This window comes from Cimex lectularius, unplaced genomic scaffold (assembly GCF_000648675.2).
Source record: "Cimex lectularius strain Harlan isolate CLEC.00 unplaced genomic scaffold, Clec_2.1 scaffold159, whole genome shotgun sequence".
In the NCBI taxonomy this organism is placed as follows: domain Eukaryota; kingdom Metazoa; phylum Arthropoda; class Insecta; order Hemiptera; family Cimicidae; genus Cimex; species Cimex lectularius.
The window spans coordinates 710,174-733,354 of NW_019392864.1; the positions used below are offsets into that span (position 1 = coordinate 710,174).

Below are 23,181 nucleotides of genomic sequence, written 5' to 3' on the forward strand. Positions count from 1 at the left end.
AAAAAGTTAATTTCATTTGCCTAGTTCCTATAATAATATGTAATTATAATTAAATTCCTATATATTATATAATTTTCTAACCAAACCTATATAATACGATATATAGGTGTTATGTCTAACCTAATATGATCCTAAAATAAACCTAACCTGTCCCTAAACTCAACCTAACCTGATCCTAAACTAGACCTAACTCCTAACTCATGTGCAATCAATCCTTGGTGACATGAAATCTAACCAAACCTGTCCCTATATCTAACCTAATCCATTCATAAACTTAACCTAACCTGTTCCTAAACTAAGTTAATTCAATTTAAAAAAAAAAAGTTAATTTCATTTGCTTAGTTCCTATAATATATAATTATCTATATAATAATTAACCTATATAATACGATATATAGGTGCTATATCTAACCTAATACGATCCTAAAATAAACCTAACCTGATCCTAAACTAGACCTAACCCCTAACTCATGTGCAATCAATCCTTGGTGACATGAAATTGGTCATGAAAAAAAATTGTATATCCAATCAAAAAACATCAGTGTAGGCAAAAAAAGCCTTTGGAACTAACAAATTTAAATTAGTGAATCATCAGGTCAAATTAGTGCATTGATATTTGTAGTTTGTTTGTTTCTGATCACTTTGGTTTGCTTATTATACTAGATGTTTACGTCTGTCAGTATTGCAATTCCTGATTGGTCCGTCACAAGACCTCAGCAGGAAATTTGGCTTGGCATTGATATTCGCTGAAATTTATCATGCAAAAAAATTCGTATATTCAGCCCAAAAACATACTTGAGTAGAAACAACACAATAGTATAGGACAAAGTAAACTGCCAAAAAAACAAACAAAAAACACGTATATATTGCAAAAAATTATAATTTAATGGTAGAAAAACAATTGTACAGAAATGAGAACCTGATAATCAACTGACAATAAACTCCATAATTTATCAATAATAAATTTTTATTTATTCAGTAGGCTGGAACTGGCTTCTGAGTGAGCAACAGCTTATGTCTTCTTTTAATAATGATCCTCTCCCTTGAGAAATTGTCAGCAGGTGAATATCTAGCTGTAAACAGAACAATTTCAAGTAGAAAAATTAATTGTATACATGTTGTAAACAGATTAAAATTAATTAAACATATGTAATTGTGAAATTTTGGAAGGTATCAGTGACGAGCTTATTTGTAAAAGCTTAAAATAATTTTAAAAAATTCATTAAACAATATTTTTAGCAAATAACTTAAAATGAATAAATTTTGGAAAAAATACTTTTAAAACTAAATAAAAATTAATATATTTTTATGCAAAAAAATTTGATTTTTACTTTTCTATAAGTTAAAACAATTAGATTAAGTAAAATAAATGTCTATCGCGTAATAGTGGCTATTAAGTAATCTTATCCAGGAAAAACGCATTGTTTGCTGAATTCAGTATGACTGCTGCACTATCAGGACTGCAGTATTAGCCAGCTTTGTATTCCATTCACATCGAATGAACATGAACTGGATCAACTCGACAATATATGAACAAATGAGGGAACCATTCTCAAAATTGTGCAAACAGTAACAATTATATTGCTATTAAAAATATCATTTTATTAAGGTAAAATACCTTTTATTTAGTCTCACAATTGGGAGATTTTGATTGTGTTTTATTTATCTCTAATCCTTTAAAACAGACCAAATATTGTTATAAGATAATCAATGGTGGGTTGTCGAAGAGATAATTAAAAATACTAAGGGTAGCCACAGTTTTTGCCTCTCATGCAAAAAAGCTACAGTTTAAAACAAAATGCGTGTAAAAGAAGGGAAAAAGAAGGAAAACACATAGAGGACCGGCGAATCTTTTTTTTTTTTTTTTACTTACCAGGATGGGCAGAAAATGTAGGCATTCCGTTCGGATCAGTTTTCTGAAACACATTAATTACCAGATGTACTAATTACACATTACATAATCTGTTAATAACATAAATCGAACAGTTGTTCTGGGAATGTTAAGGAAGGAAGGCTACATACGCCTAAGTTCTTCCATCTTCTGACAACGCTAGATTCTAGCCGAATCTTTATTGCTTAAAACCATCACGCAAACAAGTTACAAAAGTTTTACAGAAAAACCAACAAAGAAGAGATCGACAATTCAAAGATTTATTTACAAAAAACAATTTTTAACTGAAGTGGGAGATTTTGTGTTTTATTTACACCTTTAAAACGGATTGGCTGTCTAAGAGATAATTAAAAATATTAAGGGTGGCCACAGTTTTTCCTTCTAAGTGTATAAGTAAAGAAGGGGGGATAAAATAGCTCTTAACTCTGGTATGTACTAGTGGGGGGTGGTACACCCCAATGAGTGTTCAAAATTCATTTTTGGTCTGTTACTTTAGTCAGTGGGCTGTTTACCCTGGCTCTTTATTCACTAATACCATTCTTCTACTGTGATGATCCTTTCCACTAAGTTGACAAGTAGCTGTGATTACTGTCTTTTTATATTGGTGTGCACCACACCCCGCTTGTTAGTGACGCGTCACTTTTTTCATGGTTGTCATTTTTTTTCTGAGGTCATTCGGTAGCAATTTTTTCCATTTTTTCTTTGGTTACTCGCTGTCGTGTCTTGCAAGAAGTTATATAGTGATCCTGAAGATAGAAAAGTTGTTATGGAAGAGGAAGATTTTTTCAGTGGGGAGCAGTCGTTGTGAAACTGATGATGTACAGGAATGAAGTTCCTACATAATTCAATTAATTAATATTTATGAAAGGTATTGGCTGAGATGAAAAAGTCAGCTCACGAGTGGGATTCGAACCCACGACCTTCGGCTAAATCCGCCGCTGCTCTACCACTTGAGCTATCGTGACTTCGATCCCTCAGACACTAACTTCCCATCTCAACCTCACCTCTCAAATTTTCCCTCCTTTTTGCCATTTTTCAAATGTCGTGTAATCAATTTGATTCTCGGTGACAAATAAAATGGCCACGGAGAGCTTTCGTGAACATATACTTCAGTTTATGTAAAATTAAATCTATTACAGTTCGTGGTCCGATTGACCAATTAACATTTTTCAATTAATTAATATTTATGAAAGGTATTGGTTGAGATGGGAAGTTAGTGTCTGAGTGGATCAAAGTCACGACAGCTCAAGTGGTAGAGTAGCGGTGTATTTAGCTGAAGGTCGTGGGTTCGAATCCCGCAAAAACCTTTTCTCATATTTTCTCCATTTTAATGCAGTTGTGTTCTCTTTAACCATGAAAAAAATCATCTTGAACCAGAAATTCACAATATGATTGTAAGAAAGTCATTGAGTTCACCAGCAAGTGGATCTTATAGAAAAAAAACGGTCAATGCTGCAAGACGGAACCCATTCCATAGTGCACCCCAGATCCTAAATGAAGTAAAAGATGTTTTGGCAAGGCCTTTATCAATTCGTAATCGTTTGTGGGAACTTGGCCTCACATCGTATGCCCCTTTGAGACGAACTGCAGCAATAGCCCGCCACCAGCAACTGAGGAGAGTATGGTGCAGGCAGCGCCTAGAAGGGAGCACCAATTGGAATCCTGTTATGTTTACTTTCTGTATAGTGATAGCAGGCCCAAAGAATACTGAGAAGAGGCGTACAATGCCTTCATGCTCGCTTTATTGCAGTTTGGAGGAAGCGGTGTAACGGTCTCTGCTGGGATAAGGATTACACTGGAGGACGAACTGGACACTATATCATTGAAGGCAACCTCACCCTAGTCTGTTACGTCCAAGAAATTATCGAGGTACACATCTCTCGAACCAGGATCTCACAGAAAAGATAGATGGTTGAGCGAGTGTCTTGTTCAATCTTTTCAAAAACATAGTTCCTACTCACAGTAAGAGTGTGCTTACTGTGAGGAGCTGGCACAGAGAGAGACAGAGTTCATCAATTTTTATAAAACCTGGGAATTTCCCATAGTAGGGGAAGTCCATTGTATCCAGATCTCAATCATGTTGAGCACATGGGGGATGCTTTGCACTGAAGACTTTTCCATCACCATCCGCAGCCAGTTGACTGCAACAACTGACTGCATGCAGCAAAGTAACATCTATGCAGTGTAATTCCTATGAAATTAGCTACAACCTTACTAACAGTATGCCTAACGGGTTCACAAAGATTGTAGCTAACAGAGGATACATGGTATTAATTATTTTAAAAAAATTATTGTGTCCAATAAACAAAATTATGGAATTAAAACCTTTTTGGTATTTTTTAAATTCAAGAACCCTATTCATTTTTACTCAGTTCATAGTAACACTAACCGACGCAACTTTTGTAAAAGAGAATTTATGTTGAAAAATTGTAAATTTACCTTTAAACTGTAAACCCTTTCGCCCTTGTCGTTCAAGTAGTACATCATATACATGTTTGTTGGAAAGTATTAAACTGGCCAGCCAGGAGCGAATTATTTCCGTAGGTGAAAAGCACGTGCACCCGAACCGCGATCGTCAATTGTGAACAGTAAAACTAAACGGCTAAACCGGGGTAGGATCGAAATTTGAAACATTGACTTATTCCAATCGATTCTTCAAAAAGTGCGCTGGTCTGCAATGGTACGAAAATTTCAAATCCGTTGGGCCAGCGTTTCCTTAACGTTCTCACATTGTACAACCCAGGTTAATATTATTAATAAAATAATAACAATAGTAAAGGGCAGTTTATAGTTAAAACAAATTCGAAACACGAATTTCCGGCGTTATATGTATGATGTATCGTTTATACCATAATTTTTTTGAATGAACGAAAAACCGTATTAAGAATTTATGTGGCGGACAGGTGTTTCAGCTTTTTCAAATTAAATTCACTCTTTTCATGCGAAATTTACGCTTTTGAAATTCAAATTCACAGTTTTTAATTTAAATTCTCCCTATTGTGAATAAATTTTACCGTTTTGCGAACTGAATTAACTTTTTCTCAACAAAATTTACAATTTTTTAAATCAAATTTACTCTTTGGCAAATTCAGTTCAATTTGTTAATATGAAATTCACCCTTATTTGATTTACAAAATAATGAATTTAGTTTAATTTAATTAAATTTGTAAAAAAATGAATTTGATATTGAAAAGAGCTAATATAATTTGCAACAGTAAATTTGATTTAAAGAAAGTTACTTTAATTTGCATAAGGATGTAATTGAATTGAAAATTTGATGAATTTGATTTCAAAAAAGGTAATCTAATTTACAAAAAGAAGAATTTGATTTGAAAAAGGTGACTGGTTGAAAAAAGTTAATTTATTTAGCACAAAAAAAAAATGAATTGCAAAAGGCCGAATGTAATTTGCAAAAGGTTCAATTTGTTTTAAAAATAAGTACTTCCCAAAACGGTGAATTTGATTTGAAACAGTGCCAATTTGGTAGAAAAAAGTCAATTTAATTCACAAAAGGATGTCAGTTTAATTTGAAAAAGAGTGAATTTGATTGAAAAAATATTAGAATAAATTTCCAAAACAGTGAATTCAATTATTTTTAAATTCACAAAAAGTGAAATTGATTTCCAAAAAGGTGAAGTTAATTTAAAAATAATCGAATTATATTTCCAAAACTGAATTCAATTTTTTTTAATTTACAAAAAGGTGAAATTGATTTGCAAAAGAGTGAGCTTGATTGAAAAGTAATCAATAAGATACTTTTAAAAATAACTACTTCCCAAAAAGGTGAATTTGAATTGAAACAGTGCCAATTTGGTAGAAAAAAAGTCAATTTAATTCACAAAAGGATGTCAATTTAATTTGAAAAGAGTGAATCTGATTTGCAAAAAAATATGAATTTGATAGGGTAAAGGGTGAATTGAATCAGGATAATAGTGAATTTACTTTACACAAAATTAATTTGTAAACAAGTAGAATTAATTTGAAAAGAGTGAATTCGATTGAAAAAATAATTGAATAAATTTCCAAAACAGTGAATTTATTTTTTTTAATTTCACAAAACCGTGAAATTGATTTACAAAAGGGTGAAGTTAATTTCAAAATAATCAAATTAAATTTCCAAAACTGAATCAATTTTTTTTATTTCACAAAAAGTGAAATTGATTTCCAAAAAGGTGAAGATAATTTAAAAATAATCAAATTAAATTTCCAAAACTGAATTCAATTTTTTTTTTAAATTTCACAAAACAGTGAAATTGTTTTACAAAAGAGTGAGCTTGATTGAAAAGTAAGTTAATTTAATTTCCGAAACAGTGAATTCAATTTTTTAAAAATTAATTCACCAAAAGTTGAAATAGATTTGCAGAAGGGTGATGTTGAATTATAAGTTAATCCAATTTACAAAAAGGAAAATTTGATGTGAAAAAGGTGGCTGGTTGAAAAAATAAGTTAATTTATTTAGGAAAAAAATGTATTGCAAAAGGGTGAATGTAATTGGCAAAAGGTTGAATTTATTTTGAAAATAATTACTTCACAAAAAGGTGAATTTGATTTGAAAAAATGTCAGTTTGGTAGAAAAAAAGTAAATTTAATTCACAAAATGATGTAAATTTAATATGAAAAAGGATGAAATTTCCAAAACAGTGAATTCAATTTTTTTAATTCATAAAACGGTGAAATTGATTTGCAAAAGGGAGAAATTGATGTAGAAAAGATAATCTTATTCACAAAAAGGTGAATATGATTGAAAAAATGATCTAATTAAATTTCAAAAACAGTGAATTCAATTTTTTTTTAATTCATAAAAAAGTGAAATTGTTTTTCAAAAGGGAGAAATCGATGTAGAAAAGATAATCTTATTCAGAAAAAGGTGAATTTGATTGGAAAAATAATCTAATTAAATTTCCAAAGCAGTAGTAATTTTTTTTTAATTCACAAAAAGGTGAAATTGATTTGCAAAAGGGAGAAATCGATGTAGAAAAGATAATCTTAATCACAAAAAGGTGAATTTGATTGAAAAAATAATCGAATTAAATGTCCAAAACAGTGAATTCAATTTTTTTAAAATTCATAAACAATTGAAGTTGTTTTTCAAAAGAGAGAAATCGTTGTAGAAAAGATAATCTTAATCACAAAAAGGTGAATTTGATTGAAAAAATAATCGAATTAAATGTCCAAAACAGTGAATTCAATTTTTTTTTAATTCATAAAAAATTGAAGTTGTTTTTCAAAAGAGAGAAGTCGTTGTAGAAAAGATAACCTTATTCACAAAAAGGTGAATTTGATTGAAAAAATGATCTAATTAAATTTCAAAAACAGTGAATTCAATTTTTTTTAATTCATAAAAAATGAAATTGTTTTTCAAAAGGGAGAAATCGATGTACAAAAGATAATCTTATTCACAAAAAGTGAATTTGATTTGAAAAATATTGGTGAATTTGATTTGGACTCTTAAAAGGGTGAATGTTATTTGGAAAAGCAGTAGAGATTTTTGAATCTGTTGGCGTTACCGGTTGGAAAATCGATTCTTTTCCGGTGACGGGTCGGAGCGTCTGTTGTTCAAAATAAGTGCCAAAATGCCAAAATTGAGAAAAGAGGTAAACAAAATCGCATTCAGGAATGATTTGTGTCTGTGTGTCGGTTTAACGCCGAATGGCGAAACAACACGTCACCGAACGTCAGACCGGCCGATAACGTGTTAACAAATCTCGTCGGCATTGGGCACCATGTGATTGAGAGTGTACTGTTTCTTTTATGAAATTTCCAAGGAAACTCGTTTAAAATCTTTAGTGATCGGTTTGAGACATTAATGTTTGAGCCGTTAATTTGATACTTGGCGAAAAAAAACCGTGGATGGGGATCGCTTTTGTGCGCCTCTGGTGACAAATTCGAGACAGATTAAGCCTCGTCGTAACACGGTCATGTAACACCTCCCGAGGGCTGTCGAAAATTGAAAGATGGGCAAGAAGCGGATTTTGTTGTTCCTCCTTTTTTACGCCGCCCTCACCGGGGTCGCCCTCAGCAAAGACGTCCGAAAGCCGCCGGCGGAGCCCGAAACCGAGAAGGAGTCGGCCGAGAACCAAGACGACCAAGCCGGCGACAAGATCACTTTCCCCGACGATTTCGACGCCTACTACAAAATAGACTTGGCAAAGTCCGCCTTGGAAAAGCTGAAGCTTAAGTTCGAGATCGAAAGGCACAACCTGTTCCGCCACTTGCAGAGCGTCGAAGGGCAGAAGCTGAACGAGAAGGCGGGGGCGGCGGTGGCGGAAGCGGCCGCCTCCGGACAGAACGGCGACCAAGAGCCGGCCGACAGCGGAGTCTCCCCTGCAGACCTCGACAAAGAAGCCACTACCACAGAATCAACCCCAGAACCAGAAGAAAATGGTATTTTATGTATTTATTCATTATTTATCATATTTCTGTAGTATTCAGTGATCATTAATTAATGACTATTTAGAGATCGTGAGGTAAGGGCTGGTGTGATGTAGGCTTAAAAAAATAGTCACGATAGCTCAAGTTGTTAGAGCAGCGGCGTATTGAGCTGAAGGTCGTGGGTTCGAATCCCGCTCGTGACACTAATTTTTTCATCTTGACCAAGAACTTACTTAAAAGGAATAATTAATTGAAAGAAGTTGGTTGGTGGGGTTTCAGCGACCTCAAGTTAGGGTCGAGGTATATCTTTACCCCGCGGTTCGAACAAAGGGAAAACAAAAGAGAGTGCTGGATAAGTTTCTGCTTTTATTTTACAAAAAAAAAAAAAAATACTTGTAGAAGTAAATGACAAAATTAAATGTCTTACTCGCATAAATTACAACAAAAAAGGTAGACTTGACAAATTCAAAATAAAATATAAAATAAAATTTAAAAAAAACGACGCGTGTTCTGGGGTACCCCTATTTAGCCGGCGAAATGTAAGTCAGGCGACGCGTTGACGTGGCGGCAGGCGTTCGGTAGCAAAAGCAGATGCGGGCAGCAACAGGTCAAGCAGTAGGTCCGACCAAGGCTCGAGCGTAAGTATAAGTAAAACTCCGACTCATGTCAGCAATCCTGTTATCGGCGAGTTAATTCCATTGTTGTCAACGTGTTGATCACTGCGGCTCGGCCCGAAAGCGTACGGCTATAACAGAAGTAATTTGGTCAGACCACTAAATATAAATTGATCAATATTTAATAAGTAAAAGGTATAACAAGACCTTACATAAAAAGAATAATTAATTGAAAGAAGTAATTTGGTCATTTAGACCACTATACATAAATGGATTAATATTTAATAAGTAAAAGGAGTCACTAACAGCTCCCCGTGGCCATTTCATAAGTTGCTGAGAATCGAATCCTGATTACACGACATTTGAAAAATGGCAAAAAAAAGGGCAAATTTGAAAAGGTTGAGATGGGGAGTTGGTGTCCGAGTGGATTGATGTCACGGTAGCTCAAGTTGTTAGAGCAGCAGCGTATTGAGCCAAAGGTCGTGGTTCAAATCCCGCTTGTGCCACTGACTTTTTTATCTCAACCAATACCTTACATAAAAATTAATTAATTGAAAGTTGTTGATATAGTTTCAAAAAAGAGAAACGCAGCATTCCTACTGACATTGGATAAAATCCACAGTGGTTTTGATTTGATGTCCTCACGGCGAAGAGGCAAATCAGTGAATCTGTATATATTTGGTTGTATACATTTCAAAATGATTGTGTCAGTCGAATTAATTTTTGCGTACTACCGAAGGTAGGGAAGCTTTGCATTCATGCTGGTAAAAAATGTTTGACCTCCAAAATCAAAATTTCCACTAGCATTATGCGTTTCAGACCTTTCTGAACAAATTTGGTTCTGTGTCAGTCTGCCAGTATGTGAATTCTTTGTAACTGGCAAAACTCCGAATACCCCATGAATTTCATCTCGACCAAGAACTTACTTAAAAGGAATAATCAATTGAAAGAAGTAATTTGATCATTTAGACCACCAAACATAAATGGATTAACATTTAATAAGTAAAAGAAGTATCACTTTAGTACAGCTCCCCATGGCCACTTCATAAGTCGCTGAGAATCGAATTTTGATTACACGACATTTGAAAAATGGCAAAAATGAGGGAAAATTCGAAAGGTGGGTTGAGATGGGAAGTTGGTGTCCAAGTGGATCGAGGTCACGACAGCTCAAGTGGTAGAGCAGCGGGGTATTTAACCGAAGGTCGTGGGTTCGAATCCCGCTCGTGACACTAGCCTTTTCATCTCAACCATCTCTACGTAGATACCCTGTAGATAAAATTTACATTTAATTTAAAAAATAATTACGTTTTCCTCTGTTCCTGCAATCGCCTTGGAGGAGCTCCGGGCTCACATTCAACTAATAGCCGAATGGAGCAAACTTTGGAGGATAAAAATACATTAAAAATAAATGCACCTGTGATATCATGTTGTTGCAAAATAAATGTAGGTTTTGAAAATTTGTTTTGGAGGCGATTGGTACGAGAGAACAGTATCAAGGAGATGGAGGTAACGTAGGGACGAACCCCATCATTAGACAATGAGACTGGTAAGCAATAGGTATAATATGCTGATTTTTAGTCGCTTGGGATTTTCGGTCGCATGATACTTTTTCTCTATGAAAGCGACTGACAAGACGAATAGCACAAAAAAAAAGATGTTTTTACAAAATTGATGTATAACCCCATAATGTTTAGTGGCCATATTGGCCAAATTACTTCTTTCAATCAATTATTCTTTTTATGTAAGGTCTTGGTTGAAATGAAAAAGTATTTTCATGAGCAGGTTTCGAACCCACGACCTTCAGCTATTTAATTATATAACATTATTTTTTTGACTAATTTAAAAATGGATTGTGGCATTGGTTTCAGCATAAAAAAATCCATCCCTTTAATATGTATATATTATAATATGTAATATGTAAAAAAATGGAGATAGTTTACCTCACATACCAAGATTTGGGTTGAAGACCATTGCTAATTATTGACCGCATAAATCGGGTAATCATTGAAAAAAAAAAAATTGTGAACTAAAAAATTACACGTCCCCTGTGGAACCTCTCGTCATGCGCTTTTTGAAGAGAAATTACTAACCATGTGTCTCGGCAAAATGTTGGCAGTTTAAAAAACAAAAGGTCGACTAGGCAACTGTTGTCCCAACCTACAGACCTGATCACCACAACTGGATCGGCAGAGAAGCTCTCATTTATCAGAGGTTTGGTCGATGGGTGGTCCTTAAAGAAACAATATTAAAGAAGAAGGATCATACTCACCAGACTAAGAATAAGCTATGTGAGGTTGACACATGAACATTTTCTTTTTTTTTTGGCGTTATGAACTATGCATATTAGCCATGTGACAATTCTTATATGTGTGTTCAAATTATGGGGGGGGGGGTTATTGTGAAAAAAGGGCTAGAGGCGACGGTGGGAATCGAACCCACGACTGCGGCGTGAGAGTCTCTCATGCTAACCACTCGGCTACCGTGGTCCCCCAAAAACATTTACTTTTGAGCAGATGCCTATTTGTCTAGCGTGTAGAGACTAACAATGTGTCTTACATAATTGGAGGGAGTCATTCCTTGACTCCATAAAAAAAGTGAATATGTATTCCCGCCAATATTGAGCAAGGCAGCTAGTATTTGGGCCACCTATATATAGTATTAATATATGTTAATATTATTTTAAACTGCTTATTAATTTTTAGATGATTTAGATTGTCAAACTATAAAAATTCAATAACAAATGAGGATATTATATTTCCATAGGTTCTGACCTCTTTAAACAAGCCCAAGCAATTCTTAAATCGTCCAAAGGCAACAAGAAGATGGCTTATGAGCTACTTGCGCAGGCAAGTGAAGTGGGAAACACTGCTGCAAAAATCAAATTGGCATGGGGACGATTGTTTGGAAACCACATCCCCCAAAATATTTACGCAGCGAAAGAGACATTCACAGAATTGGCTGATAGAGGCGTACCTGATGCACATACGGTAAATATATTATTTTTGTCCATTTCATTTATATTTAAAAAAAAGTTTTTAAATGTTTATTGAATTTGATATCTAATTCCTACATTGATTTTAGTACTGATTCTAATACTTAAGTGAATCATTTTTGTAAACAAAGCCTTCATTTTACAGTCAGTATGACTGTTTTGACTTTCCTTTAAATGAAAATAACGTTGAGGCAGGAATTTCTTGGTAACAATGCATTATTAAAAGAAAAAATAAATAGCCATTGGTCTGATTATTTGAAATGGATGGTTCGCTCAATGATTGCACTGTATGGAGGTGGTTTGCAATATATGAAATTCGTTCCTGCCAAGGGAGCAAATTCAGGGCAGCCTTCTTTTGTAAACAAAGGGCCTCTACAAGATGTTATTTATTTATTACACTTGGTATTTGTAAACAAATTACTCTTTTCACCGTCAAGTGTGAATTGCCACTTACACAAGCTACGTAGGGATTTATACATCAAAAGACATTTCAACTGGTAAAAAAAGTCAATTTTCTACCACAATTATCAGAGGTCAGCTTAATCTACTGAAAAAAATGAACTTGACATTTTGAAGGAGTTATCCATTAATAATTTGTTTCAGAAGAGTATTTTGTCAGTTTAGATCTAACACTAAAACAGCTGGCGATTAAATGTTGAAAATATTTTATTAAAAATATAAAATAAATTTATTTTGTATTATGTTTTCTTATTTACCCCAAATTATTGTATTATTTTATTTTATATTATATTTTGTAGGGTCTTGGATTTCTATATGCTGCTGGAATCGGTGTTAACTCGAGCAATGCCGAAGCTGTTGTTCACTACATGATTGGAGCCCTTGGTGGAAGTACTTGGGCAAGAATGGCATTAGGCTATCGTTATTGGGCACACATTGCATTGAATGGAAATTGTGAAAAGCCCCTCGCTTTTTACCGACTAGTTGCCACTGAAGGTAACAGTTGATAACAACTTATAGTAAAAGATATTGCTTTATAATGATTTATATAATGTTACTGTACAGTTGCCAAAGATGTCCAAATGTCTGGTGGGACCATTATACAGAGAGTACGTTTGTTAGATGAAGTAGACAATCCAGGATATAATTCTGGAATAATAGATAATGATCTCATTGAATATTATCAATTGCTTGCAGAGAAGGGTGAAGTTCAGTCTCAGGTATTTAAAAAATTAATATTTATTTACATTTAAACAATATTTTCTATTCACTAATTTCGTGGTCCGCTTGACCAATTAATACATTACAATTAATTAAGGTTTTTAGTTGAGATGAAAAATGGCAAAAAGGAGGGAAAACTCATAAGGTGGGGTTGAGATAGGAGTTGATGTCTGAGTGGATCGAGGTCACAATAGCTCAAGTGGTAGAGCAGCAGCATATCTAGCTGAAGATCGTGGGTTTGAATCCCGCTCGTGCCATTAACTTTTTTTCATCTCAACTAAAAATCTTAATTGTAAAATATTTTCTATTATGAAAATAATTCTATAATTAATGACGCAGATAAAGGGTTTTTATATATTTTTATTTTAAGTTTTGTCCAGGTATAATAAATTAAATATATTGGATTTAAAATAACAAGTATTTAACTTTTATTAAAGCAATAACTAAATGAAAAAAAAAACAAAAAAAAACAGGTAGTTTCATGGATAAGCTAAACTAACCTGTCCCTAACTCCATCTAAACTAACCTAATAATCCCTCCCTAACTTTTTTCATATCTTTACCAAACTTAACTGAACCTGTCTTCTAACTTTAATAAATTTCATATTCAATTTGCAAAATGTTTGACTTGGAACTAATCTGTCATAACAATGGTTAATCTAACCTTCTAAACCTTCCTTTACTCTACTTAACTTTATTTGTCCCTAACTATCCACCCAATTATGTCTGTCCAAACCTAACTCATCCCTAACTATCTAATCTAAACTAATCCATCCTTAACTCTAACATAATCACATCCCTAATCCTGTTTATCCTAACCTAACCTGCCCTTAACAAAGTCTAACCTAAACTAATACATCCTTAACTCTAACATAATCTCATAACACATCACTTATCCTGTTTATCCTAACCTAACCTGTCTTTAACAAAGTCTAACCTAAACTAATACATCCTTAACTCTAACATAATCACATCCCTTATCCTGTTAATCCTAACCTAACCTGTCCCAATTGTATCTAACCTAAACTAACCTGCCCTTAACAATGTCTCTTCTAAACTAATCTATCCTTAACCCTATCTAACCTATGCACTTTAATAAATTTCATATTCTATATGCAAAAGGTTGGGCTCGGACAACTGCATTACCAAGGTGGTCGTGGTGTAGTTCAAGATTACCAAAAGGCGCTGCACTATTTTCTGCAGGCTGCTGATGCAGGAAGTGCTGTTGCACTAGGTTTCTTAGGCCGAGTAAGTTTATTTAAAAAGTTTGTAATCCTTTTGAAGATCTAATATCAAATGTTTTCCAGATTTATTTAGAAGGAAGTGAAATGGTCAAAGCAGATAATGCAACTGCTTATAAATATTTCAAAAAAGCGGCTGATATGGGCAATCCTGTAGGGCAGAGTGGACTTGGGTTGATGTACTTGGAAGGGCGCGGCGTCGATAAAGATTATAGTAAAGCTCTGAAATACTTTAGTCTTGCAGCTGACCAAGGTTGGGTTGACGCTCAATTACAGCTTGGGGTTATGCATTTTGGTATGTTGAAACGTGTTATTTATCATGGATTGTATTCATCATGTCGTTTCCTCTGCAGGTGGTTTGGGAGTGAAACGAGACTTTAAATTAGCTAATAAGTTCTTTACCCTCGCCTCACAATCAGGAAATGTATTAGCTTTTTTCAACTTGGCTCAAATGCATGCTACTGGCACAGGAATAATGAGATCTTGCTCTACAGCTTTAGAGGTATATTAATGGATTACACGATCACAGGATTAGTGTTCTAGATAAAAGTCTTGTTTAAGTCAAGCCTTGTGTATTGAATATAGGTTTTTTTTTTGGTATCAAAATATAAAATTCAGTTTCTAAGTTAGGTCCTAGTTGACAGAATCAGTGTAACTATAGTATTTAAATATTATAAAATGATATAACTTTTTGTTTTGTTCATGTAGCTCTACAAGAATGTAGCAGAACGTGGTAAATGGGGAGAAATGCTCATGGAAGCAAATTTGCTGTATAGAAATGGGAAATTTGCCGAAGCGTTTATCCATTATGCCTTCTTGTCTGAACTTGGTTATGAAGTAGCCCAAAGCAATGCTGCACATATGCTTGATAGAGGTTTTTTTTCATCATGTAATTATTTAAAAAAATATATGTATATGTATTTACAAACTATTTACAGGAGATGTATCATTTTCTGATGTGGATGGTTCTGATAATTATGTCAGAGCACGGATATATTGGGGACGAGCAGCCGGGCAAGGTTATTCCCCTGCTCAAGTAAAGCTAGGAGACTATTATTACTACGGATTAGGAACAAACGTTGATTATGAAATTGCTGCAATGCATTATAGAATGGCTTCTGACCAACAGCAAAATGCTCAGGCCATGTTTAATCTCGGCTATATGCACGAACAGGGATTGGGAATGCAACAGGTAAACTTATTCAAATGTTTCACATCTTGTTTAGTTAGTTTATTATGACGATTGAATTATCGAATCTTATTTTCGTGTGAATATGTCAATGTTTCAGGACATGCATTTGGCTAAAAGATGTTATGACATGGCTGCTGAAGCTAGTACCGATGCAAAAATACCGGTTGCCCTGGCATTAATGAAGCTTTCAGTGATTTCAGCATTGAAATACTTAGAGGATGTAAGCATTATAAATTTGTTCATATCCTATCCTTTGTATATTATTTGGAAATTTATTGAAATTAGGTTTCTCAAATGTTTTGCACATTAAGCGTTATTGAGGATCAACTCAATAATCATAGTCTGAAACGTATGATTTGATTATTTTATAATTAATGCTTGTCAAAAAAATTTTTTTTTTTTTAAATACAGTTAAACTTCTCTATAACGGACAAATGTCCAGTATTACAAGATATCGACATCTTTGAAACACCAAGGATTTTAGCCTTTCCTATGACCAGAGGGTTTAAATTTCTAAATTCACTGAGCATATTTGCACATAAGAGCAAAGTTAAACACAAACTATACCTCTGGAATCTCTCTAACTCTCCAAATTATATTCCAATTTTTCATTTAAAAATCTATAAACATATCCGTGTTCGTGTTTATTAGAACTACTTTTCTTAGTAAAGTGAATGGAATAAAATCCTGGCCAAATAAAATTTTTCAATACTATGACTATAAATGTATCACTTTTTAATATGAAAATTTTTGATTTTATTTTAATTTTAAATAAATTAATGTATTTATTGGCATAATGGCATGAGTAAGTGAGTGTATGTGTGTGGCGTAATATAGGGTACTCTACAGACCCAACAATTAGGCTAGTTTTGAGTGTAATTGTGATTAGAGAGAAAGGAAGGGGAGGTAAGTACCCAAGTGTACTATCATATATGTATATATATATTTTTTTTTTGGATACCAGGGACTGGAGAAGTTCCCTCCTGAGCACTGCAGCTGTACAGCTTATTATACTTTATCTCTGGCTCCATATTTTGGGGGAGGGCTCGCAACACAAATGTGAATTGAGCCCCCGTTGTACCGGTATTCTTCCATCGAAGAAACTCAATTTTGAAGGGGGATGGGACCAAATTCAGGGTCGCTGAGATCCGATCCCGCCCCTTCCATTGTTGAGGGCCGTGTCAATTTCTTTGAATTGTGGCCACCGGTACCCTTAGGCATCAGAAAAAGTCCAGAAGCGACGGTGGGGATCGAACCCACGACCGCAGGATCTACTAGCTGAGAGCCTGACCCCTTAACCACTCGGCTACCGTGGCCCAAGTACTAGGTTAGTTATGTACAGGGGGTCCCAGAGAAAGTTCAAATTTTTTGTTTTGTGTTTTTCTCAAGTAAGATAACGCTTCCATGGAAAAACTAACAAAAAATCGTAACTCCCCAGGGACTGAAAATAGGTATAGGGATTGTACATTGGAAGTTGTTTCAAATAGGGTGCACTATCACTTAAAAAAATTTTTCGCACTTTATCTGGGACAATATGTATATATTTTTTGACTGATTGGTGTAAAGCGGGGAACACACTTACCCGATGCAAATCCAATGTCCAATTTTCCATATGATTGTATTACTTCCATGCACATCTGCCCGATGCCTTGCAACGCTACTCTGTGATCCCCACTGCCCAGATTTTCATCGAGTAGCATCGAGTACAGTCAAAGACAAAGAACCGGACACTCATTTTTATTTCAAACTATATGAATTATTGCTATTATATTAATTATAACATACTTACTTTAATATAAACCAAATTAAGCGAGATCAAAAATGCAATAGTTTTTATTTGAAAAAATTAATTTTAATGGTTTGGTAGAAAATTGATCAATACACTAGAATACCATTTTTTGGTATAATGAATTTAACTAACAATTTATTACATGGCTTTGCTCATAAAATTTAACTAACAATTTATTTCATGATTTTGCTCATAAAATTTAACTAACAATTTATTACATGGTTTTGTTCATAAAATTTAATTAACCATGTATCACATGGTTTTGCTCATAAAATTACATCATTTTCGTCGAGTAACGTCTGAACAGGACACCCATATTTTTTGTAGTTTATTTCACACTGTGTATATGTAATTTTGTTGTTATATTATTTACAACATTCTTATTTGAATGTACACCAAATTAATCGAGATCAAAAATCCATGAGTTTTAATAAACTATTATTTAATTATGATAGTTAGGCAGAAAATTTATCAAAACACCGGAATAACTTTATTTAAAACAATTAAATTTACCTAACAATTCATTACATGGTTTTGCTGAAAATAATGCATTAAGAACAAAAGAGGCATTGCGATTGTGATACTGATTTGTGATACACGTTGTGTAACTGTATGTGACAATAGATGTGCACACCCTACCAAAACGAGATGAGGCATCGGGTAAGTGTGTTTCCCGCTTGAAACCTCGGCGCCTCCCAAAATTTTAATTGTACATTAGTACGAAAGTTTCTAGTCAGTGTGAACGTATTTATTAGCGTGAATGATGGTGGGTCTTGAGCAGTAGTGAAGTATCAGTACGCTGAGACATACCAAACTTTGGTTAGGCCACGATACATATACGTCTGTACCTTAATTGTAGAGCCTTTTCACCACGTATGGAAGGGCTAATTAAAAATGATAGTAGAGTCCCAGGAGATCATAAAATATGTAAGATTGCCAGGCCCTTTGTATTGGAGAGCCCAATGTTGTTAATAAAAAATGTGAGCTGGAGAAAAAGCAAGGTGCCAGCAATAGTCATGGCAGCTAGCTGGCCAAAAAAAAGTATATTTATTAAATGTTATATTTCTATTTATTATGTATTTTTGTTTCAGACCAGTTGGAGTAGTTGGCTTTTTTCCTTTAGTTTCCATTTCTATTTAAAAGCATACTGGGATCTCTATTTGGTTTCAATGCTCGTTGGCATTTTGGGAATTGTGATCTACTTTCGTCGCCCCCCACCCGGAGCTAGATAACATCAAATTGTCCGTTATTAATTATAATTGTTTGTAATTCTCGTTTGAATTATGTTTATGAGTGGTAAAACTCTTTTTGGATTATAACGACATACATTTAAGTTTAGATGTAATGTGATAATAATAAAGAATGTTGTTGAGAAATTACATAGTCATGTCATCTTCGATAGACTAAAAGACTTATATGAAGAAAGTAGTCAACAGCATAAATATATTTATTTCTCGTGTATGGTTTTATCCTTTATTATACTTCGTTAGAAATAAATGTTTTACAGCAGAATTGTTTGAAAGGTTTTTATTTTATTTTTATTTTCAGAAAGGTTTCAAAATTTTGTCTTGTGAATGAAATAAAATTCCCGAAAAACATTTTGTTGCCTGTAATTCATATTGTGATCAATCCATTTGTACAATGTTTATGTCATCCACATGCTTTTTGATGTAATTTTTATTTTAATTACAGGTAAAGTGAATTTTGAGATACTGAATATGGAATGTTCTTATTTTCTAGATAAGTATTTCTTAATGATATAGTGATAAATGTCTGTCATTGAGGTTACTATTTGTCTAGTTTTTTTTAAGTTTTATTTATTTGGATTTATTTTATAGAAGATAATTATTCATGTTGAATATAATTCAATCATCAAACAATTTGCCTGATGTATGAAACTTTCCTTTTCGGTTTATCTTGTTATTTGTTAATAACGTTTTTTCTTCAAGTGAACGGCAAATTGAATAAATTAATTTGTTATACAGTCTAAATTCTATGTGTTTTTTGTTTATAAATAAATTGTACTCAGGAAAAAGCTTTCCAATTTCTACTTGAAATAAAACGTTTGCTAAGATAGTGGGTTTCAATTAACGGAGAAAATGGCGCACTGAGAAAGAGTGATTCCAACAAATATTACCTCATAGCTTGCTTAATTTTGTTTTCTCAATATTTAAAACAAAATGTTTATTAACCAATAATTACCAAAAATATTAATTATAATTGTTTTGATTATTTTGTTCTGATTATCCTTGCTGGGTTGGTCTGTTGCGATTAACCATTTCGTCATCTTTGGTAGGCCTTGGTCATAAAATAATATCGTTTGTTTCTGACAATTGTAAAATGCCATAAAAAAATCTATGGCCCAGTAGTTTAGATTTCGTTATCAATGAAATTTGCCTAGTTTGTGATCTGAATTTTCCCAAATGAACATAAAAAACAATTTTCATTGTGAGTTCTCCATGGGGTCTACCGAGTAGTGAACCTGTAGTGTTATCAATGAAGAAGGTGAAATACCAAACAAACCAGAAATGATAAGCCAACTTTAATGACAGACCTCATGGGAATTATCACAATAATTCACATTTATTAAATTTATTTGTGAACTTGGTTAAAGGACGTTTTATATTACAATTTTTTTAATGGCTCATTTTAAAAAAATCTAAAGTTGACCAATTTGTGCATTACATTAGCCAAAAGGATTTTTTTTTGTAATTTATTTTGATTTAAACACGGCCAGTTAAGGTTTGCACGTGTTAATATTATTATTTTAGGTTTTTAATTGTTCATTTTGAAATTTTTCCTTTACAAAAACTTGGCCTCTAGGCATAAAGATTCGTTGACCTACTGTAAAGCATTAAATTGTGTAAAACAATGAATGACATCTAGAAAACTTGCATAGGCGAGAAAAATATTCAAACGATTTTGGAGCTCTAAATATTCAGAAAGTTTTGTCATAATGAAGAGAGCAATCCTAGGTTGTGTACTGTCACTCAACACTAGAATATGCTACTTCTGAGTGTTCTCTGATAGAGGGACAGATTTATGAGCAAAATTAGAAATTGATTTGCCCATAGCTTGAATTTCATCTTTTAAATTCAGGTCCTTCATTTTACTTTATTCTCTCGATTCACCAGCATTAATAAAAGTTAACAACTTGTATTATTTAATTCAAGAAAGAATTTTGAAGTGGTATGACATCAGAAAGGATTAAAACTCTCTGGAATAATAAGATACATTCAGTTACTGAACAATTCATTTTTCACCTGATGAAAGGCAAAAGAAGAAAGTAGTGATGAAGATGAGGTTGTGTGTATACTCACATTAACCGTGATGTTAAAGTAAATTGCATCTGTGGTCGGTCACTGTCTTATATAACTTTCCAATAGTGTTCATGTCAAAATATTTCATAAAAATGTGGATTCTTAGAAAATCTCTATGAAAGGAAGGGAGTAGTAGTATAAGTAGCTGAAAAGATACACTAAATGTACTTGTACTAGTGTACACTGTTTCATGAGTATCATATTAAATAAATTTGTTTCTGCAAAATTGCTTTTGTTGTTTTATTCGTTTGTTTTATTAATTTATTTAAATGTTGAATCAATTTTAATGAAATATCAGTTTAGTGAAATGTATCTGTGTTCATTCTTGTTCTCGATATTGAAATAGCAAATATATTTTAAATTTAAATTTTTAATTCAAAATCACCCTTTTGCAGATTAAATCATTAGTGAAAGGATGAATTTAATTTGCAAAAAGGTGAATTTGATTAGCAAAAGAATGAATTTTTGATTAGTGAAAGGGTGAATTCAATTAGCAAAAGAGTGAATTTGATTTATAAAAGAGTAAATTTGATCAGCAAAAGATTGAATTTAATTTGCCAAAAGGTGAATTTGATTAGCAAAAGGATGAATTTGATATGCAAAAGATGAATTTGATTTGCAAAAAGTGTGAATTTAATTTGCAAAAGGATGAATATAATTAGAATAAACTGTATCAAGATAAATAAATCAACTTCATATGAACTTAGAAGCTTTAATTAATATCGAAATTAACCACATAGGCCCTCACCTAACATCTTGGTGCCACCTTATTTTTGTCAAAAATGTTCACTTTTTATACGGACAAACTATCTTATCTAAAATTATGTTAAAGGTAAATAAACATAGTTAAATAAAAAGGTTTGAAATTGTTCATCCAAATTCCAAATGGTTATGGAAATTGTTCTGTGCCTGCCAGAAGGGTAAGCATGTGATTTGGCCATTTTTGAAGGTTTCGACAAAAATCTCAAAATTGAAGTAGTTTGTTTGAAATATTAACTTTTGAGTCCTATTGCATTAACTAATAATTTCTTTTACTTCTTTTTATTGTGTGATCATTAATTATTTATTATAAACTGTTTTATTTTTGTGAAGAAAGGGTATCAAAATATTAATTTTACCACATTGTTAGAACAATTTTTTTGCTAAAATTATCAAAGAATTAACTCTTTGTCAATATTTTAAGAATAGAAAGTTTGTATTATTGTGAGTTAGTAGCATAAAAGTTCCAAATGGATTATGTACAAGTACATTCTGCAAATTATCTACTTTCCTATTCCTTTCTATTTTAGTTTTCCTCTTATTTGAACTCATACTTATGTAATGCATACTTCACAGTTGATAGGGATTGCCTAACAGGTAAATCTATACGAGATTATCGGATTCGCTACAATTTTTTTCTTTCTACTTAACTGCCTTCAGTATCTTTTTATTAAGATTTTTAAAGCTTGGTGAACGGTGCCTCATTTATAAGCTCTTAAGAAAAAAAATGCTAATTTCACCTTATCGAAAAATTACTGTGTATACCAAAATGCAGATAAGACGCATAAATAGACCATTCCACTTTTTGAATTACTGTAATTTGCAATCTGCAAGTTGTTTTTTCCAATCCTCAAATGGTGAGTAATGACTACATATTAGTTATTCTGAAATTATGATGGTAGTGGTAATTTTCAATTTTTAACATAGACTGGGAGGCAAATAGTACCTGCATGACTTTTGCATTAAGATTAATGAGCGTACCAGCTATCTAATCATAATTACAACGGGGACATGTCAGATTCTAACATGTATACATGGTATCAAATGAGGAAGAAAAAATTTCTAACATTATCTACTTTTGTAATGATTTGTTTAAAAAATGATGGATGGTGAAAAGGTGAAGCGTTTAAATACACCTGCCATGAAAAAATATTTTTTTTTATTAACATAAATTAAATTCACCCTTTTGCAATAAAATTCACCCTTATCCAAATTAAATTAATTCATTTGCCAATCAAATTTGCCCTTTTGATAATCAGATTTACCCTTTTGCCAATCAAATTCAACCTTTTGTAAATTAATTCACCATTTAGCTTATGAACTTATGTTTTGCTAATGAATTAACATTCTGACAGCAATTAACATTATTGTTATCCTTTGGTAATCAAATTCAAATTTTTCAAATCATATAAATCTTTTTGATATTGTCACCTTTTTTTTGCAAGCAAATTGATCTTTTTTGCAAAATAAATCAATCCATTTGAAAACCAAATTTACCCTTTTGATAATCAAATTCCCATTTTACAAATTAAAATCAATCTTTTGCAAATTAAATTCACCCTTTTGCTAATCAACTTATTTAAATCAACTTAAAATATAATTCAATTAATTAAGGTTTTTAGTTGAGATAAAAAAGTCAGTGTCACGAGCGGGATTCGAACCCACGCTCTTCGGCTAGATATGCCGCTGCTCTACTTAAAATATAATTCAATTAATTAAGGTTTTTAGTTGAGATAAAAAAGTCAGTGTCACGAGCGGGATTCGAACCCACGCTCTTCGGCTATCCTGCTCTACCACTTGAGCTATCCTTAGGTCACGATAGCTTTTTTATCT

The 23,181-nt window shown here is 32.9% G+C and overlaps 2 protein-coding genes across 2 annotated transcripts; one reads left to right on the forward strand and one right to left on the reverse strand.

Moving 5' to 3' along the window:
• Positions 1-842: 842 nt before the first annotated feature.
• Positions 843-4,489, reverse strand: LOC106671329 (H/ACA ribonucleoprotein complex subunit 3). The gene is made up of 3 exons (XM_014402220.2): positions 4,331-4,489; positions 1,874-1,916; positions 843-1,073 (listed from the first exon to the last, which is right to left on the reverse strand). Exons 1-3 carry the CDS (start codon positions 4,382-4,384, stop codon positions 976-978), a joined length of 195 nt encoding a protein of 64 aa, XP_014257706.1. The 5' UTR covers positions 4,385-4,489; the 3' UTR covers positions 843-975.
• A 3,089-nt stretch (positions 4,490-7,578) lies between these two features.
• On the forward strand, positions 7,579-19,343 carry LOC106672420 (protein sel-1 homolog 1-like). The gene is made up of 11 exons (XM_014403831.2): positions 7,579-8,275; positions 11,641-11,864; positions 12,628-12,823; positions 12,893-13,047; positions 14,170-14,295; positions 14,355-14,583; positions 14,642-14,790; positions 14,997-15,162; positions 15,227-15,480; positions 15,578-15,700; positions 18,361-19,343. The coding sequence occupies exons 1-11, from the start codon at positions 7,846-7,848 to the stop codon at positions 18,499-18,501; spliced, it is 2,193 nt and encodes a 730-aa protein (XP_014259317.1). The 5' UTR covers positions 7,579-7,845; the 3' UTR covers positions 18,502-19,343.
• Positions 19,344-23,181: the final 3,838 nt, after the last annotated feature.

Bases quoted from the DNA above. Each gene is read 5' to 3' on its own strand.
- LOC106671329 (XM_014402220.2), bottom strand. From the start codon at position 4,384: ATGTATATGATGTACTACTTGAACGACAAGGGCGAAAGGGTTTACAGT. The intron at 1,917-4,330 runs GTAAATTTACAA...AATGTGTTTCAG, and splicing joins AAAGGGTTTACAGTTTAAAG to AAAACTGATCCGAACGGAAT. The intron at 1,074-1,873 runs GTAAGTAAAAAA...TTCTGTTTACAG, and splicing joins TACATTTTCTGCCCATCCTG to CTAGATATTCACCTGCTGAC.
- LOC106672420 (XM_014403831.2), top strand. From the start codon at position 7,846: ATGGGCAAGAAGCGGATTTTGTTGTTCCTCCTTTTTTACGCCGCCCTC. The intron at 12,824-12,892 runs GTAACAGTTGAT...GTTACTGTACAG, and splicing joins CCGACTAGTTGCCACTGAAG to TTGCCAAAGATGTCCAAATG. The intron at 15,701-18,360 runs GTAAGCATTATA...TTTTTGTTTCAG, and splicing joins CATTGAAATACTTAGAGGAT to ACCAGTTGGAGTAGTTGGCT.